Source organism: Sesamum indicum, unplaced genomic scaffold (assembly GCF_000512975.1).
Source record: "Sesamum indicum cultivar Zhongzhi No. 13 unplaced genomic scaffold, S_indicum_v1.0 scaffold00128, whole genome shotgun sequence".
Classification (NCBI taxonomy): Eukaryota; Viridiplantae; Streptophyta; class Magnoliopsida; order Lamiales; family Pedaliaceae; genus Sesamum; species Sesamum indicum.
This window is the reverse complement of record NW_011628055.1, coordinates 55,829-76,429: the sequence shown is the minus strand read 5'-3', so window position 1 is coordinate 76,429 and position 20,601 is coordinate 55,829. Positions and strand designations below refer to the sequence as shown.

General features: G+C 37.0%; 3 protein-coding genes across 3 annotated transcripts; 2 read left to right on the top strand and 1 right to left on the bottom strand.

The window, feature by feature from the left end:
- Positions 1 to 196: 196 nt before the first annotated feature.
- Positions 197 to 2,693, top strand: LOC105179203 (H/ACA ribonucleoprotein complex subunit 2-like protein). The gene is made up of 4 exons (XM_011102800.2): positions 197 to 418; positions 511 to 580; positions 1,398 to 1,503; positions 2,376 to 2,693. Exons 1-4 carry the CDS (start codon positions 283 to 285, stop codon positions 2,535 to 2,537), a joined length of 474 nt encoding a protein of 157 aa, XP_011101102.1. The 5' UTR covers positions 197 to 282; the 3' UTR covers positions 2,538 to 2,693.
- Positions 2,694 to 4,777: 2,084 nt separating this feature from the next.
- Positions 4,778 to 9,455, top strand: LOC105179202 (putative lipase ROG1). Its single transcript, XM_011102799.2, is given in 11 exon segments — positions 4,778 to 5,172; positions 5,701 to 5,768; positions 6,723 to 6,793; positions 6,897 to 7,139; positions 7,485 to 7,648; positions 7,722 to 7,777; positions 8,149 to 8,201; positions 8,316 to 8,352; positions 8,355 to 8,405; positions 8,915 to 9,012; positions 9,090 to 9,455. Coding segments are annotated over 11 exon segments (1,056 nt in total). The 5' UTR covers positions 4,778 to 5,029; the 3' UTR covers positions 9,162 to 9,455.
- Positions 9,456 to 11,297: 1,842 nt separating this feature from the next.
- Positions 11,298 to 12,323, bottom strand: LOC105179201 (ethylene-responsive transcription factor ERF107). Its single transcript, XM_011102797.2, has one exon. It carries the CDS (start codon positions 12,194 to 12,196, stop codon positions 11,549 to 11,551), a length of 648 nt encoding a protein of 215 aa, XP_011101099.1. The 5' UTR covers positions 12,197 to 12,323; the 3' UTR covers positions 11,298 to 11,548.
- Positions 12,324 to 20,601: the final 8,278 nt, after the last annotated feature.

Genomic DNA, 20,601 nt, shown 5'->3' with positions numbered 1-20,601 from the left:
TATAATTACAGTTTTGTTCTTTTTTTTTTTTCTCATTTCCTTACACCACAAATTATTATTATTATTATTTTAATATTTTTTTTATATGGCAGCGGGAAAGGCTGCGGCGCCGGGTAGTCAAATTAAAAGGAAACGAGAATTTCGCGGGGCTATTTTGGTCTTTAGATATATTTAGTTCCCATCAAGACTCAAAACTGCTCTCCTAAAACCCTAATCCCTCTGCCATCACAAAACCCCAACCTTCGACTCGATAACTCGCTCGTACGCACACATACAATAGAGATGGGGACTGACAGTGAGGCCGAGAAGAGTGCGCTGAAAGAGAGGGAGAAGAAGAAGCTGTTGGCTCTTGCTCCCATAGCCAAACCACTTGCCGGCAAAAAGCTCTGCAAACGAACCCTCAAACTTGTTCGTCGAGGTGCCCATTTACACTACTCTTGATTGTGCTGTATGGTTGTATGTTGGGTTCTTTCGATTTGATTTCATTGTATTTTTCAATTGACATTTCAGCTGCGGAGCACAAGTGCTTAAAGAGAGGTGTTAAGGAGGTCGTCAAAAGTATTCGCCGCGGCAACAAAGGGTGGGAGGGTTTTCTGGTTACTAGTTATTATTTTTGACAGCATTTCATTAGGATTTGCCCGTCCTCTTTTTCCAGCTCAATTATTTTCCTATAATGTTTAGTAGTAAGGTGCATGATAACTTTTGACAGAGTAACAAATCCAGTTCTTTATTTTCTTTTAATTGCATATACATTAGGAAGATGGAAGTTTTATTTATTCGTTGTATTACTAAAAGGAACTAAGGAAGAACTACATTGTTGGTTTGTAGATTTTTTCTGGGTTGGAATTTTAATCAACTTTGTCCAATTTTGAGTGCTCATCCCCTTGGTTTTCAGGGTTGAGTGAGGATGATTTTAGAATGTATGGTTTAGATTTTCAATTAGTTTGAAATGTGCAAACGGTTATTAATGTATATGTATCATTTTGCTTAGTTGATGATTGGAAGATGTCCATTACAATGTGCATGTGCATATATTTATTTATTCGTGTGTGTATGTGTGTATATATATATATCAGTATCTGTGGATATGTTAGTAAATGTTAAAAAATTTTCTATAAGTGTATGCTTTAATAAATACGTATAAATATGCATTAGTAAAATATATATTATTAATATATATGGACCTGAAATATATTTATTTATTTTAATTTATATGCGTAGCATGTATCTTCTGTAATTGGGGCTTAATTAATTACCTGGCAAGGAGGTGAATAAATTTGTCTGGAAAAATGTATATTTACTTGACTGATGCTTAAAGAAGCTTGTTTTGAAGATATTGCCCTGTATTGAACTTTTTGTTCCTAAATTTGATATTATGTTATTTTTGTTGATTGCAGAATATGTGTTATTGCTGGGAACATATCACCTATAGATGTCATCACTCATGTTCCAATCTTATGTGAGGAAGCCAACATACCATATATCTATGTTCCATCGAAGGAAGTAAGTTTTCTCACTCCCTATTGATAAGTAGACATGTTTCCATTATCTTATTAAGATGTGTGTTCTTGGTAGTGTTTTCACGTCTGTTTAGCTCATAGTGCAAGTGGGATTCTCAAATATGGTTTCTATTTCTGTCTACTTTGCTTATTATTCTCCCACCTCCGACCATACCCCACTCACACAACAGGAAAAGGTGGGTGGTACTTGCGAATCCCATAGCTCTATCCCCACCATTCATCAGGTGGGGGGACATGAGATGGATACCTGATGAATGTTGGGGATTCCCTGGCCAATGGGCACCTGGGGCAGCCAAGTTCTTTCTCATAGATGATGCAGGTGTGAAAACTGTTGTGCTGCACTAATACTGGTGATAGGTCATATCATCCATCTCATCCTCACAATCTTGAAGCACACCATTTTTCTGAAGAGATCTGTATGTTGTCTTTTTGTCACCAGTCAGATTCACCATGCTCTTTACTTGGATGAGTGAATGTTGGGAAAATGTGTCATGGAGACCTGTGTGCCTATTCTCTCTTCCTGCTTCATCCATCTCATCCTCACAATCTTGAAGCACACCATTTTTCTGAAGAGATCTGTATGTTGTCTTTTTGTCACCAGTCAGATTCACCATGCTCTTTACTTGGATGAGTGAATGTTGGGAAAATGTGTCATAGAGGCCTGTGTGCCTATTCTCTCTTCCTGCTATCCAGCTATTTGTAAGAATATGCTGATGCAACATTGACTAGACCAATAAACACGATATGCTGAATCTGCTTGTGACCTGCCTCTCAGGCTGCATGCGAAGGTGAAATATTCATGCTTAACAAGTTCGATGTAATTGATACTGATAGTAGATAAACTACACTTTTCAGGACCTTGCAAATGCAGGAGCCACCAAGAGGCCAACTTGCTGTGTTCTGGTGCTAACCAAGCCCACCAAGGGTGAACTTGGCCAGGAGGAACAAGAGAAGTTGAAGGCTGAACATGACCAGGTCGCATCTGATATATCTGAACTTGCTAATTCAATGTTTTGACATGCTGAAATTACATATGCAGTGTGTATTTTACATCTATTAGGACATGTAAACATCAGTTCAGATAATGTAATTTTCTACTTGCCTACTCCTAGATCATGAATCTTGTTTACAGTTAATGATGAAGCGTCCAGAGCAACAACAGCCTTGAAGATCTGATAAAATGGTTGACATAATCTTATCTTGTTGAACTAGTACTGATCCAACTAATATTGTGAGACGGGAAAGGAGCCGAGTCCAACACAAGAAACCAACTCCAGATTATACATTGTTTGCATATGAATGAGCAAACTTGCACTTTTAGTCCATACAATAGGGGGTTGCATTTTTTGTCCCCCCAAATTACTGGTTTGGTCCTATAGGATCAAGTTATATTTTTTGTTCCACAGCGTAAAAATTGTGGCATGTTTGATCCCATTAGATAAAAAAAATTGTAGCATTTTTTGTCCCAAATGCTAAAATTTTGAAGTCTAGGTTCCCAACATGCTAAACCCGTAGACTGACTGTAAGATAAAAAAATATAACACCCTTCATTGTATAAGACAAAAAAAGCAATTTGCTCCATATAAATTCCTTCTGATTTCCTGTGCACGAAGAACTGTGCAAATGGGATGGATTCTACTATAGACGTCAAAGGCATCGAATGAATCCGAATATTGATAATTTAAACCCCATGTGTTGATGGAAACACTTGTACAATGTGTGGGATATAAACAAATCTGACGTGAATAGTAACATATTATTTATTATTTGAAACATGTTTAAAGTTTATTCGAGCTTCGAAAATTAGTTTTAATTGAGTTGAGGATAAGTCGAGCTCGAATGGCTTGACAATTTTATATGGCTTGACAATTTTATATTTGTTTGATATGTTTTATCTTGTTGCAGTGAGTTTCAAATTTTATGAGGAAAAATATATATCAATATGATTTGTTATGTTCGGTGAGCCAAGTCCTATGAAACTTTCCAAGATCTATCTAAATTGAATATCAGAAAATGTAACCTTATTTTTTAGCTCTAATTAGAGGTGCAAATCCTGAATGGTATAGACTTATGAAGATTGATGCAAATAGTTTTCTGACATGGGAAAGGCAAACCATGATGATCTGTAATGTATTATTGCACATGCGGTTGAATTATTTATTGTTGATTGCTTGTTTGTTCTTAGCTGTAAGGATACCAACTTATCCATTGCATGTCAGCAATTTTTGGTTCAGAATCAGATAATATCAATGAATTAGGTTAGCGTCGTCCCTTCATTGTAAACACTTTTTAGATAAAAATAAAACAAAAGTTAAATGAATAATTGATCAAAATTAATATAAATAAAAATTAATCGATATGACTAATTAATTAAGAAGTTGTATTTATAAAAGAAAAAAAGTATAAATAAAAGTATTTTAATTAACCTCCATCTTGCATACCAACAGTAAAGGTGCAGCGTGTACTGTCCCCGATAATGTAATTGGGATAAATTATATTGACAACGTGATTAGGTTAAAATACATAAATATTTTTGTTTAAAATAATGCTTACACAAATACTTTTTAAAAAATATTACACTAACACTCGTCAGAGGATGTAATTATAGTTTTGCAAAAAGTATAAGATATTTGTGTATTTTTATCTAATTTCAAGAAATATCAACATAATTACCCTAATTAAAGATATTTTCTATAGAAAATATAATATGATATGGACATAATACTAATTCTTGACCATCAATGAAATATCATTGTCCATTCAGTTAAACATTTAATTTATTTGATATTACAACAAAGATTGAATTTGGCCTTAAAAAATAAAGTGAAGTATAATTTAAGTACGAGCAACTACAAACTTAAGAATTAATAATTATGAACTAAAATGATACAAATTTTAGGATCATTCAGGTATTAAAATAAATATATATATATATACTCGTAATTTATAATTTATTTATATAAATTAATTATTTTTTTAAAAAAATTACACATGCACACCAAAAACGTCTACATCATTTACATAAATAAATCATTCATTTTTTTGGTAAAATTGTGTATATATCTTCATAAACGACAATATTAAGCTATTATATCTTTTTACTTATTAGAGATTATTTCTATAATTAAAAAATTATGAATTAGAATGATACAAAAGTTAGGATCATCTATGATATTTACTAATATTTAATAATATAATAATATCCTGGCTGTACTGTAATGAACCGTAACGGCGAAGTTATTTGCTACCGTCATCTTTCCTTCTTTCCTCGCAAACGCCACGTTTTCCCACGTCCTTTTCCTCCTCCGACCCATCATCAGATTCTTAACCACCTCATCTAGATTTCAAACCCACATTTAATGTACTAGTCTGTTGAAATCTTGGCTCAGTTCTTTATGATTTTGATGGGTTTTAGCTCCTGATCTTAGTTTGTATTATTCCCGAGTTTTCCGGTTGTTTCTTGAGTAAATGCGAAGCTTGTTGATCTGATTGGTGGGAAGAGAGAAACAATGGAAAACGGAGAAGCTATGGACAACGGCGACGTCTGCTCTATGTTAACGGTGAACGGAGGAGAGAACGTTTACAGTTGTATAGAATCTGATGTTTCGTCCGCTGATCATCTTGTTGTTATGGTGCACGGGATTCTTGGAAGGTAACTCTCTCTTGAATATTTACATGCTATTGCTTCCATGGGAATACGGTTAAATAAGTACGCTTAAGTATTGTTTGGGAGTTTCCCATTTTATTTTTGCCGGGATCTTAAATTTTCAGCATTTAGATAATTACGGGTTCATGATTTGAAACTCTTTCTGCCTGGGTTACGGTAAGGGATGCTGGGTGATTTCTTCGAGTCTTAGTATATGATGCTGTTTTTGGGTTGAATCATGAAGATATGGTCTATTTTAATGCCATTATGCCAGATTTTAAGCTTTTTATTGAGTTTACTTGCGAGGACTGTAATGTGTGCATGTAAAGAGGTTCCTTTTTATTATCTTTTCATTTTATTTGTGTGAGCACAATGCCAGTGAAGGTTGTAAACAATTTGATAGATTCCACTGCTGTATGTAAAGTACACAATTAGAGTTTGGTGTTCCACTGTTTGTGTAGATTTTGTTTTTCTTGTAAACTTGACTTTATTGCTACTGATGGTACTGGTGTTTTTATGATGTCGTTATTGCAGTGCTTCAGATTGGAAATTCGGAGCTGAGCAATTTGTCAAGAGGCTTCCTGATAAAGTATTCGTTCACTGTAGGTTGGGCATTCCTTATAGTGTGAAAAGATCTGTGGTTTCTGAAGAACTCTCACACTTTTTGTGTGAATCCGCAGTTTTCTATTTCAATGCATAACTATAACTTAACTGGTTCTACTTGAAAGAAAGTGAGAAGATTCATTCTCCTCATTTTGACTTTATTTGGCAAGTGTTAACCCAAGTTTTATGTCTGTATGCGAGTAACTTTCATCTTGAAACTTTACCTGATCTTATCTGATGGTGTGTCATATACTTTCATGTCACGTGGCGTGAGGTGGCACTTAATGCGACTACTTCTTTCACCGGTTCTAACTTTTTCTGGGGTGTCAATTCTGGATTCTCACAAGTTCCTAAACTGCACTTCTTTAGTGGTAGGCTGGTAGCAATGATGAAAGTTGGATATTTTACAAACAGTTCCCTCTTAATGCTTGTATTTTCATTTCTAGTATTGGGCTAAAGGGTTGGAAGCACTAGTGCCTTGTCCTTGATCTGATCTTGCTCCACTATGATTTGGAAGTGGTCTCATTTTTCTCTGAGTTCATAACTTAATTCAAGCTTCTTAAGGAAAAGTTGGTGCTGGAATTTGCACAAAATTTTCAGCCCATCTGTTTATAGTTTAGTGATGTGAGATGGCTAAATAGTTTGGTGGTGATCTTCGTCCACATTTTTTTGTATCGTTAATAGCTGGACACGCACTTTCCCTTATTGTCGAGCATGTGGTAGGATTTGAAATGGGGTTAGCTTTCTAAATTTTAGGGTTGACTGAAAGATTGATATTTCACTATAGAATTTATGAGATATCCTGAAAAGACGTGGACTTAAAAGAAGAATCATCCACTCTATATAACACCCCAAAAAGTTCTCTATCTGATTTCTAGAGTTTTTTGTGCCATTTCTATGCTTTTGCTACTCAAAGGTTTGTTGGCTCCTAAATGAGCATAAACTGCTTGCAGGTAGTGAACGGAATATGGCAAGGCTGACACTGGATGGCGTGGATGTAATGGGTGAGAGACTGGCTGAGGAGGTTGATTTTTGTTTGTGCTAGAGCATTTAGTTTTCTCTCTGCCCAATTCTTGAAAAAATATGTCTGCACCATAATTTGATCCTGCCTCTGGTCTTCATTTTAGGTCCTTGAGGTAATAAAACAGAAGCCTGGTTTGAGGAAAATCTCGTTTGTTGCACATTCTGTAGGGGGACTTGTGGCAAGATATGCTATTGGAAAATTATATAGACCTCCAAAGAGGGGAACTGGAGAAGAACTATCAGCCGCTTCGTGTAATGAAGCCTCAAAGGGTACAATTGGTGATCTGGAACCTATAAACTTCATTAGCGTAGCCAGTCCTCATCTTGGTTCTAGGGGTAATAAGCAGGTAGGTGGCTTTCTTTTTTATCTCTTAGCGTTCTTTTTTGGTTCATACTCGTGTGTTAGAAAGAAGTAGCATGATTTGTATGCAATAATTCAAATGGCTGAGTTGATAACATGATACATTTCAGTGGTTTCTAGCATGTGGTCCCTTTCCATTGAAATTATTAGTTTTGCAGTTTGGGCACTGTTTGAGGTGGCAGTTTCAGTCAGGCAGCTATACCATTGGACTTATTCTGGAAGAACCTCTTTAGTATTTCACCTGCATTGAATTTATATCTCAAAAAAATAATTCTAAATACATATTTGCTCCAGTTTTGGGAAATTACTTGGTTCTTAACCTATCTGTCAGGTACCATTTCTTTTTGGTGTAACTGCTTTAGAGAGAGCAGCTGGTCATCTAGTTCACTGGATATTTAGGAGAACAGGCCGGCACCTTTTCCTTACAGATGATGATGAAGGGAAGCCACCATTGCTTAGACGAATGGTAGAGGATAATGGAGAATACCCTTTTATGTAGGTTTTCCATATCAACTTTTTGAAGTCCTTAGATATTCATATGGATGAGTGATGCAATTAACCTATGCAGGTCTGCTTTACGATCTTTCCAGCGGAGGGTGGTGTACTCAAATGTCGATTACGATCGCATCCAGGATTTATGAACATTATACACTACCTTTTTCTTTGTGTTGATTATTGCTTTCTATCATTACTTTTAAGAATAATTTCATAGATATCCTCTTGAGGTTTGTGTATATATCAAAAAGAGAACACAAAAAAACAAGGATAAATGTTTTTGAAAAATTACATTTACACCCTTAAAAATCAATTTTAATTTCCAGATTCCTCTGGCCATCTGTCTTCAGCTTGGCATTGTAATGTAAAACATGATGTCAGAGTAGTTGAATCATTTTCTAAAACTCATTGTTTTTTCTTTAAGGCCCAGAAATCATCAGGGGATGTCTCTGTGACAATCCCTTCTACTATGTTTCTTGTCTTCCTGAACATATTGGTAGATATTGTGGGTTGGAGAACATCATCAATTAGACGCAACAATGAACTGCCTAAGGCAAAATCTTCACTCTTTTCAGAGTCATTAATCTTTTCTTATTCTTTTGTCTTGCTATGAATATCATAAGTCTTTGATTTTTGCAATACGTTAGCATGACTTCCATTTTAACAGTGGGAGGACTCTATCGATGAAAAATATCCGTATGTATTAAAAATCAAAACGAGTCCACGACAGAAGATGATGGTCTAGACCAGCTGGAAGGTTTGTAACTTCCATTCTGCTCACAGAGTGTCGCATAAAACATGCTTGGTCCTGCAGATTAGCCTAACCTCATTTTCTTATTCCCTTCTTGATATGAAGAGCTCTCTTGCTGACGTATTGAGTCAAAACATATTAGTGTGATTGGCCCAATCATAGCTTGGGAGTGAGCAAGCTGTTAATACTCAGACCCTTTTGGCTCATGCATTCAGGAAATCTAAGTAGGAGACTTGTCTGTAGTGACTCCTGATAAATTCTGTTAGTTCCGTTGTGGCTTGAGATTGGTATATTTAATATTTAACTTATGATGGGTAATGACAAAAATGACAAATATATGCAGTTGCCACATGTTTTGACTTTCTTTATAGCTTTTGGTCAAATACTTGTTTCTTATGCATTGAATTCCTTTTATTGCGTGCGAATGACTCTGTTGTCGGGTTTGCATATGTATGTATCTGGCTTTGAGTTCTCCATGTCCAAGTAATCTATACATTCTGGCATGTACAATGCAGAGGAGCTGGTAAATGGCCTCTCTTGTGTACCATGGGAGAAAGTAGACGTCAGCTTCCACAATAGCAGGTTCAGGTTCGCTGCCCATAGCGTTATTCAGGTCTCTCTCTCTCTCTCTCTCTCTCTGTCTCGGAGTTATTGCCTAAGAAACAAGCTGATCTCTTGGTGGTTTTATAGGTCAAAGACCATTACATGCATGCAGAAGGTGCAGACGTAATACAACATATGATTGATCATTTTCTTTTATAGCATGAGGTCCAATTATAGACCAAACTGGACCTTTTTCTTCCAATTTTTCTCTGGACTGCAATGGACTTAAGGTGCTGCCATTCTGTATTCATCAGGGCTTCATTCTTCCTTTTATTTAACCTCAGGCTTTGAAGACGACGATTTAATGTATTTAGGTTGTAGGCTATTTGTTTCTGTGTAAGTGAATTTTGCGAAATTAATCTGCTGAACAGTTATGAGACTTGTTTATTTTACTCCTCTGTACATGAACTACTTTTAATTTCTTGATCCATAATGGAAGTGTTGTATTTTAGTTTGGAATTTGTTGTTTAGTTCTGTGCGTTACTTGAACCATTTATTATGGAATATTGCTACTTCATAAGAGTTAAATTACAACAATGAGGAGTTAGGTAAGTGGTAAAACTGATTCAGCTCACATAGTTCTCCGTTTAGGTACAAAGTTCTGTGTTTCGAGCTTGCTCTAAAGTCACCACCAATACCAATATGGTGGTTAAGTGTTTGATTCTTCACTTGAATTTTATGAGTTTGGATCTCGTTAAGAATGTGAAATTTGCCACTTGATGTGGATGTATTATAGGATAGTGGTGGTCGACTCGCTATGGAGCCTAGCCTGTGAAGTAGGGCAAAATGTTGTGTACTAAACACTGAAAATTAATTGGCCACCAAAAGTGATAAGCCTCACATCAGAAGTTGTTACTCATTGATATGAGATTTCAAGGACAAAAAATTTGGCACAAGGTTTTATTGATAGTGATTGAGAGTGAGAAGAAAAGATGAGGAATGATGGAGAGATATTGTGTTGATAAGAAATTCTAGAATTTAACAAGGGAGAAAAGGGAGCAGATTACAAGATAGATGATATATAATACTGTTGGAAATAGGGATGTAAGTGTGAGATGTGTTGTGTATACATTGTAACATCTGCAATATTTAATATATAAATAGGGATTTAATTGATTATCTATATACATTGCTTATTTTGTCTTGTTTGAACTATATTTGATATACATATATAGATAGTGCCGGTTAGTTGTTTATCGAGTTGCAGGTTCATTTCTCTACTAACATTTTTCAGGTATAGATCTTTACTCACTGAGAGCTAAGTTCAAAACTTGCATTTCAGTCAGGTTAGGCTAGTATGCGGTTTTTCCTTAGTCGGTTGTAAAAATGGACATCACGTTCTTGGGGTATAAAATAATAAAACGTGGGTAATGTGCGAACTAATTATAAAAACGTTATTTTGTGGTGTTTTATATGTATATATATAATCTTGTAGATGAAGAGTCAATTGTGTCTGTGGTGATGATAGGAATACATGTGTATATATTATTCGGTAGGGATTGAGTTATGAGCATAATTACATGTATAAACAGGATTTATTCGAAGTATAATATTTATGAAAGATGTAGTCATAGTGCCGTTAGGGGTGCTAAGGATTTAAGTGTTTTCATTTTTCATCTATTAATAAATAAATATTTATTTGAAGATTTCACAATTTCATCTTTTCTCTTTCACGTTTTATTTTGTTCTCATGAATAAGAATATATATATATATATATATATAATATAGATTAAATACCAACATATTTTATGCACACTCACACCCCTGCCTACATTTCTGTCACCATTACAAGATTTTAACTCAAACAATAAAACTCAAGACTCCAAAATATATATATATATATATATATATATTATTATATAATGCGAGCGTGGGGATATATTATTACACTCACACACGCTTTTAGATAATCATCAAGCGATGCCCACCCGAATTATCCAAAAGCGTGTATAGTAGAGCTACACCTTTGTGCAGTTGCTTTCATTTCCAGCTGATTCTTACACTGCTACTTCTCATGTAAACAATCTCCGCACTTAGATGACCCTTCTTCTGTCTAAATTAACTGCCCCACCTGACTCCATTTTTTATTATTTTAAAATTAAGATATCGATGCTTCATTTGTTACGAAATTGATACAGCCTGAAATCAGTCTGTGCAATAACAAAATGAAACATTAACAGTCAAATTATCTAATCTTTTAAAATCCAACAGTTCAAATTATATCAAGGAGTCAGATCTCACTGCACCAGTTCCAGTAGGCCAAAACACCACAAACCCATTACGGTACTAAATTCTAAATCCTAAAAGGGACATATCGTCATTATTCCTCACTTTTATTTAATATAGTGTAACAAAAAGGAGATTATCAATTTCCCAACATTTTATGTACAGCTTCAAAGTAAATTACTTATTTAGCTAGCTACGTACAACCTCTATAACTGTATGTACAATCAACACCTGCTTCTCTAACTTGTATCCGCATGCCCTTGTTTCCTCCATCAAGAGTGGACATACTTCAACTACACATACTTCAATCACTCATAATCTAAGGACTGGGAGTAGCACACCCATCCGGTCTCCTCCTCTTCCGTCCGGCGTTCGCCGCCGGCGGAGGTTTTCCGGCGTCCAACGGGAAGTTCAGAATGGCCTTGCGGCCCCTCATCTTGAAGGCGGCGCAGTCGTAAGCCCTGGCTGCATCCACATCCGTGTCGTAAGTCCCCAGCCATACTCGACTCCCCTTCCGGGTCGGATCCCGTATCTCCGCCGCGTACTTCCCCCACGGCCTCCGTCTAACTCCCCTGTAGTGTCTTCCAGCCGCCAACAGAGTCACACCCGACCCAGTAACCAACTCGGTGAATTCGGGTTCGGCCTTCACGGGTGCCTCCGGACTCTCTGGAAAAGATGGATCATCTTGAGTATCCGTCGTACTCATGCTAATCTGGGGCTTCGTCTCAAACTCGAACAAATCCGGGCTGAACGCGAAATACTGAGAAATCGGGGAATCGGGCAGGGGAGTGGGGCCGGAAGAGGAGGGGGATTCGAGCTCTCCGGGGCTCCAAATGGGCTTGTCGCCATAAACATCGGAGAAACAAAGAGTAGTGAGGTTGTCGAAGAATGAGTCTGCAGAAGTGAAGTCTTCGAGGAGATGGTGGCGTATGAACTCCAACGTTAGCGACTCGTCTGAGGTCTCCATGACCACAACAACAAATATCTACAGACAGATATGTAATAGTTTTGAAGACAATAACATATAATATTGTGATATTTTTCAACGGAGGATGTTGTGTCGTGGTATATTTGGTGACAAGAATGAAGAGTGTGGCATATAAATATATACATAGCTGGGGGGTGGGGGATGGAGGCGGAAGACGGTTTTGGGGGGGGCGCGGTTTGTACACAGAATTAGATTTTATTAATTATGTGGGGCTGAGTGGTGGAAATTTTTAATTGGGATTGGGTTTAAGTGGAATTTAAAGGGAAAATTATTTATAAAATGCCAAAAAAAAATAATCATTTTTTAAAAAAAAAATATAAAGTACTAAAGACCTGGGATTTGAAATCCCGTCTTTGACGAATTTTTTAAAAAAAATAAAATAAAGGCATGTAAAAGTTTTAAAATCTCAGATATCTTAAAATTTTTTACTTGTGCAATATATAAATATTGATAGGACACATGCATGTAAAAAGGAGAGCAAATTTGGTTGTACAAAATTTGATTTTATGTGAAAATTTCATTCTTCCTACGAAACTTGACGGTTTGCATTTTTAAAAAAATTTCACAGTTGCTGCAAGTGTGAAATTTTTTTCCGTCCAACGTATAATTTTTTGTTGTTGTAACTAGTATAGTAAGCTGTTTTTACTGATTATATTTTTTTTTTATTTATATGCATTTCGTTGTTTTCGTAAAAATATTGTTATTAATTTAATTTTTATATATTTTATTTTGTAGATATGGCGCAACAAACAATATTGATTTGTTATATACTTTGGAGGTCAACAAATTAATTTACATAATTATGTAAGTTATGATCGTTATCCAGTCAAATTTTTGAGAATATAATAAAATATTTGTAAAATTGGAGTCTATTTTATATTTGTAATAACTATCTCGTCTGTGAATTAGATAGGTTGTAAGAATAAAGCATTTAAGGTCATATGGAATGCTGTGTCAAGAAAATTGTATCTGGAGCACAGAGGAAGGCAAGTCCATACATATTAGGATTTTGAACGTATATGATTGGATCGTAAAGACCTGAAAAGAATATTGCTAGTGCAAAACTGTCTATAATTTTAAAATAAGCTGAAAACATAAATACGAGTTTTCGAAAATTACCCCCATATCATACAATAAGTATAATAAATATTTACTATATGCTTAGTTAGTTCGATCTAATAAAAAAATTTCTCAACACATATATGGACTATAAAATTAAATAACATTTATTTACTTAATTATCTCTAATTACAATTTTTTACATATAAATTCATAACCTGCCTTTCTCATATAAGTCAAAATAAACCTTTTCTAATTTTCCATTTTCCAAAAGATATGGAAGTTAAATATTTGATAAATTATAAGCTTTTTTTGAAAAATTAAAAATACACATTAGAATTAATGATCCTCTAACAAATATTCTTGCTATCACAAGAGATCTTCCTATAATAAATTATTATGAGAGAGTATTTATTAAACGACTATTAATTTTAATAAGATATTTATAAATTTTAAAATAATAAAAAGAATAACTATAATTATAATAAATTTGAAAGGAATAAATATACATTTGATTTCATCCGAAAAGGCAAAAGTTTGAAGTGTGTCGTTGTGGTTCTTTTATATCTATCAAAGCACGTCATTGGTAATTGGTTTATCACTTTATCTTATCCAAAGAGTAGTAATGGTGGTGGGGGCGCGCGACTCCAACTTGCGCCGTCGCTACGCAATTCAAACTGTAACACTCCATCGCTACATGCAATAACTACTCTATTCTTCACTCTTGTCCTCAAGTGGATCAAGATGGGGTCCGATGTAATAGTTCCAAATTTAGGGACTCTTTCTGAAATTTTAGTTATATAATCACATAAGTAATTCAGATTGGATTTAGCTGAACGTGAATTAATTATATAACAATTGTAATGATCATCAAATCGTGTTGTCGGTAGGAATAAAATCATATGTCATTCCCACATTCCTAAACTGGAGAGCTTATGATGGGCGAGCAGTGACTATCATCTCATATCGAATGAAGGCACGAGACTTAGAACAACATATAAGCTCCAAAATACGCTCGAAAGGTGAACCCGTCCTTCGGTCGAAGGACCCATAATAGCGACTAAATTTGTATGTAGTTCCATTGCAAATTAGGCAGAGACAATGGGCTTGATTATAATAGTTAGCACCAAAGTTCTCTTTATTGGATAGAAACGATGAAATTATTATAATCAGCGTGTATTATCATGTCATCTCAAATAAAGACAAGATTAAGTACCATATTGTTAGGAAATGGATCGGGTTAAGATGGATAACAGGTGGAATATGAAGGCGATAAAAGACACACGAATTTGTTAACCCAGTTTGGATATAAATCCTACGTCTGGGGGCGATACCAAGCCAGGAGAAAATACTCAAAGAGGAGGAAAATTGAGGAGTACAACACACACACACTTGTATGCAAGTCTTCACCACACGTGAAAGACAACACTCACCCTCGTCTCAACTCTTTCTTTTCTCTCTACTCTATTCTACTTTGCTCTATAAAACAATGCTAATAAGAGTAGTATATATAGCCATGACTTATCCTTTTTCCAACTCAACTTGGGATTTCTAAGTTGAATGAGGTTATCCTTCTCCAACTCAACTTTGAATCGGGTTATCCTTCTCCAACTCAACTTGGGAATTCTAAGTTGAATCAGGTTATCCTTTTCTTCTTCAAATCAATCTTCACAACTTAACAATCTCCCACTTGAAGATTGATTAGCTTTTCTCCACTTCTTTCTTGGTACCGCCGGGTTTGTCCACTCTAGTCATCAAGGCCAGTCGAAGCCGTACACAGCTTCAACTTCGCCATCGCAACCGCCTTGGTCAGCATGTCCGCAGGATTCTTTGTCCCTTGTGATTTTCATGCCCAATATCTGTCTTGCTTCGCCAAGATCTTTCATGTCAAACTTCCTCGATAACTGATCCTTGAGCCTATTGATCTCCTTGACATTTGATCCTGCTATCAACATGTCATCAACATACAGGAGTAGAATGATAAAAAACTCATCGAACCTCTTCACGTAGCAGCAATGATCAGCATTGCATCTAGAGAAACCTATCTCTAGCATGAAGTTGTCAAACTTCCTGTACCACTGCCGCGGAGCCTGTTTCAATCCATACAGGCTTTTCTTCAGGCGACACACCTGCTGATCATCTCCATTATACCCCTCTGGTTGTACCATGTATATCTCCTCCTCAAGATCCCCGTGTAGGAAGGCTGTCTTCACATCCATCTGTTGTAACTCCAAGTTCTCTGCCGCTACCATGCTCAACACAAGACGAATAGTAGTTAACTTGACAACAGGTGTAAAAACATCAGTAAAGTCAATACCGTATCTTTGTTGGAATCCCTTTACTACGAGTCTTGCCTTGTACCGCTTCTTCCCGTCTGATTCTTCCTTAACCCGATAGACCCATCTGTTCTGTAGGGCCTTCTTTCCTTTTGGGAGCTGACACAATTCCCATGTGTTGTTTTTCTTCAACGAGTTCATCTCGTCGTTCATCGCAAGCTCCCACTTGCTCTTGTGGACATCATTGACTGCCTCTGCGTAACATTCGGGTTCTCCACAATCAGACAAAAGCAAGTAATAAAGAGAGGGGGAGTACCTATCTGGGGCCCTTCTCAGCCTCGGTTCTCGACCCAGTGCCAAGGGTGTGCTGCTTTCAGTAATCGGTTCCTCCGATACTGGTTCTGGCTCTATCTCCGTTTGTTCGGTTTCGTCCGTCTGAACTCCCACTGAATCCGTATCTGCTGGTCTCATGATCCCGGAATTTGAAATATCGAGATCAACAAATTCCCTTTCCTTCTTGTCATCGTCCGGGCTTACCTTCCTGTCGTTGTACATTACATCCTCATTGAATATAACATTCCTACTACGAATTATTTTCCGGTTTTGATCATCCCAGAATCTATACCCAAATTCGTCAGTCCCATACCCAATGAATGTACATTTAATCGACTTAGCATCCAGCTTAGTCCGATCATCGTTCAAAATATAGGCTGAACAACCAAACGTACGTAAGAAAGAAAGATCCACTTTCTTACCACTCCATACCTCTTCTGGTATCCTGTTGTTCAACGGGACAGAAGGCCCTCGATTGATCAAGAAAGCAGCCGTGTTGACTGCATCTGCCCAAAACATCTTTGGTAGTCCGCTCTTCAATCGCATGCATCTCGCACGCTCATTCAGTGTTCTGTTCATCCTCTCAGCAACGCCATTTTGCTGAGGTGTCCCCGGGATTGTTTTCTGCATTCGGATTCCATGGTCGGCGCAGTAATTCTTGATACCTTCACTGTTGTACTCGCCACCGTTATCCGATCTGAGACATTTCACTTGTAGACCTGTCTCATTTTCCACTAGTGCCCTCCATCTCCTGAATGTATCAAAGGCATCAGATTTTCTTTTTAAGAAATACACCCATACCTTTCTAGTGGAGTCATCGACGAATGTCATGTAGTACGTTGATCCACCAAGAGATGACACTGGTGCTGGCCCCCACAAATCGGTGTGAACAAGCTCCAACTTTTCTTTCCTCGGAGTTCTTCCTGTGGTCAAGAAGCTCACCCGCTTCTGCTTTCCGAACACGCAGTGTTCACAATGACCCACCTCCACCGATTTTAACTCGGGCAACCGTCCTTTCGACTTCAGCACGTTCATTCCTTTCTCGCTCATGTGGCCCAAGCGATTGTGCCACAGGTTAGCCTGCGATACAGTTCCTGCAAAGGGGATGTTTGAACTGGATCCTCCCGCCATGTAGAGCGTTCCCGACTTTAGTCCTCGAGCCAAAGTCATTGCTCCCCGACTGATCTTCCACTTCGCGTCTCCAAACGTCGTGTGGAATCCATCACTATCCAGCTGTCCGACTGAGATCAAGTTCCTTTTCAGTCCTGGTATGTGTCTCACATCATGTAGGGTCCAGCATGACCCATTCGTTGATTTGATCCGCACATCTCCCTTTCCTACAATCTTGAGGGGTTTGTTATCTGCAAGATAAACTAAGCCAAAATCACCTGAGGTGTATGGCTCCATGATGTCTTTGTTGCTGCATGAGTGGAATGAGGCCCCTGAATCCACAACCCAATCATCGGAAGAACTGCTCACACTCAACAAGAGTGCATCCGTGATCTCCTCCGTCGCGGCATTCGCTGTTCGGCCCTCCTTTTCCTTCTTTGGCGCCCGACATTCGCTTTTCATGTGTCCGGGCTTCTCGCAGTTCCAGCACACCATCTCCTTCTTGCCCTTGTTCTTCCCCCTGGACCTTGACCTTGACCTTCCACGGTATTTACCCCGTGTGTCAGGTCTCCCTCTGGACTCTGTATGTAGCGCAGAGCCAGATGATCCACCCGTTTGCTTTCTACGGGTTTCCTCGTTCAACATCATGTCTCTGATGTTGTCGAACTTCATCTTCTCCTTCCCAGACGAAGTGCTCACTGAAGTAACAACCACATCCCAACTGTCAGGTAAAGATGAAAGCAAAATTAACGCTTTTACCTCATCGTCAAACACGATATCCACAGACGCCAGCTGTGTCGTGAGTTGGTTGAAGTCATTGAGGTGATCGGCCACCGACTTCCTCTCCTCCATCTGCAACCTGAATAGTTTTTTCATCAGCATAACCTTGTTCATTGCTGAGGGTTTCTCGTACATATCGGCAAGAGTCTGTAGAACTTCCTTCGTGCTCTTTGCTCCCTTCACATGATAGGCGACATTCCGAGAGAGCGACAGGATTATTGCGCTCATCGCCTTTCGATCGAGCACCTTCCATTCTTCATCACTCGTCTTCTCGGACTTCTCTGCAAGTGGTTCGTACAGGTCCTTCCCGTACAGGTAGGCCTCCATCTGCATACGCCAAAACCCAAAGTCGGAACCATTGAACCGTTCGACTGGAAACTTTCCCTCCATCTTAACTCCTTGAACCAGGCTCTTGATACCAGTTGTTAGGAAATGGATCGGGTTAAGATGGATAACAGGTGGAATATGAAGGCGATAAAAGACACACGAATTTGTTAACCCAGTTTGGATATAAATCCTACGTCTGGGGGCGATACCAAGCCAGGAGAAAATACTCAAAGAGGAGGAAAATTGAGGAGTACAACACACACACACTTGTATGCAAGTCTTCACCACACGTGAAAGACAACACTCACCCTCGTCTCCACTCTTTCTTTTCTCTCTACTCTATTCTACTTTGCTCTATTAAAACAATGCTAATAAGAGTAGTATATATAGCCATGACTTATCCTTTTTCCAACTCAACTTGGGATTTCTAAGTTGAATGAGGTTATCCTTCTCCAACTCAACTTTGAATCGGGTTATCCTTCTCCAACTCAACTTGGGAATTCTAAGTTGAATCAGGTTATCCTTTTCTTCTTCAAATCAATCTTCACAACTTAACACATATAAGTTCAAAAAATCGATTTTCTCATCAGACGAAGTCCTTGACCTGAAATATTTATAACGATAAACGTATACTATCATTCTTATATTACAAAACGAAAAATTAGAGACATACAAAGGAAATAAACAAATGGTGCCCACATAATTACAAAAAGCAAGCATAAATTTGTGTAAATAAAAGACAATAAAGGGTGAAATGAAAGAAAGATGCAAGTTGAGAGGAAACCAGATCCGTACAGAAAGTAGGTCTGAACCTATAGAGTTGTGTTGAGAGAAAGGAGACATGAATCTGATGATTTTGGAAGACTTAGGAAAGTCGTCCACTACCCCCCGGGGGTGCATTAACTCAGTGGACCATGCGCGTGTCTCACATGTGCCACTCATCAACTTAACTGCACTAACTCTCACTAATCTTAATTATAAAGTCTAAGAATATCTACTTACTGTCTTATAAAACTGCTATAAATATCTACTACACTTCAACAAAGTTTATAAACTATATCCTACAAATCACGTTTTCAGTAACCACTCCAACTGTTTCTTTCCTTTTTTTTTCCTCGAAAGTCGTCATGCGAATAACGACTTTAACTACTTTTATCATGTTAGATATTTTCAATTTTAATTTGTATCATGTCAGATATTTTCTGAATATCTGATCTAGGAGTCGTGCAGTATTATTATTTTGGGATAATTACATTTACACCGCCTCACTTATTACTCTTTTACACAAACCACCTCTATCTATTTAAAAATTACAGAACTATGCTTGACAACCTTAAAATTTTCAAAACGCCCCTACTGATTTGGTCAAACTTTAATTTATACATATATATTTTGAGGGGTATAAATATACTTATTTATATTATTTTTCCTTCTTTGACTTGTGTAATTGTACAATTATCCATTAATTATGTTCATGTAAATTACGAGCCCAACTCTTTAAAGAACTAAAAATGAGAGTATTTGATTAAAACTAAATGTATAATTCTATAATTTATCCACAATACCGATGCTGTCATGATTCTTCGAATTTTAAGGACACACAAACACGTAAACGAATTCCTTCTGCCTAAATCAGATTTAGTTGAATCAAACCAATTACATAACAAGTGTGATACAATTATCAAGTAATTGATTATTTTTTTTTAAATTGTACATTAATCACACGATAAGTACATTATACTTACCATATAATTAATTCAAATTGAACTAAATCGAACTCAAATTAAATCTTTTTGAAATACAAACACAAACATACACCTATCTATGTGCTGAAAATGAGTTAGCATGAAATGGACTGTTTTGGTTTGCAGTGGGTGCAGCTGCCCTCCCACGGTCCCACCCTAACCCAGCTCATCATAATAAGATTGATGGACGAAGGACCAAGTTACAAAAAGCAGATAGCCATTAACGTTGTTGTCCTATAAAACTAATGAAACCAGCTCACACTTCAACTGCCGCTGCTCCACCCTATTTTCAATTTCATATTTACTTTTTTATTCACTAATTATCGTCACACGTGATTTTTGTAAGCGTATAAAAAATATAAAGTAATAAGAAAAAAAAATTATAACAAAATAAATAATAATAAATGTGAAGAAGTAAGGTGAAAGAGAAATATGGAGCAGTGGGCAGTTAAAAGAAAAAAATATTTGATTGGTCCGATTGTTGAATCAGTTGAACCTAACACAGTATCAGGTTGGAATGAACGGTTCGACTTTTCTTGTTCTTGAGTGTTCAGAATTCGACGTGAATTTCGACACTTATTAATGTATGAGAGTATGTTCTTACATTTGATCTGTTATATGTATAGGATTCGTTCAAATTGCACTTTCATAAATATTGAATTTACATAAAATAAAAAAAATGAAATGAAATAAGAGATGTTGAAAAATCAACGATTATTAATTCATTGTCTAAGGTTGAGATTTCAGGAATACA

Coding starts and splice junctions, on each gene's coding strand:
- LOC105179203 (XM_011102800.2), top strand. CDS start 283: ATGGGGACTGACAGTGAGGCCGAGAAGAGTGCGCTGAAAGAGAGGGAG. Junction 419..510: donor CCTCAAACTTGTTCGTCGAG/GTGCCCATTTAC, acceptor TTGACATTTCAG/CTGCGGAGCACAAGTGCTTA. Junction 1,504..2,375: donor TCTATGTTCCATCGAAGGAA/GTAAGTTTTCTC, acceptor TACACTTTTCAG/GACCTTGCAAATGCAGGAGC.
- LOC105179201 (XM_011102797.2), bottom strand. CDS start 12,196: ATGGAGACCTCAGACGAGTCGCTAACGTTGGAGTTCATACGCCACCAT.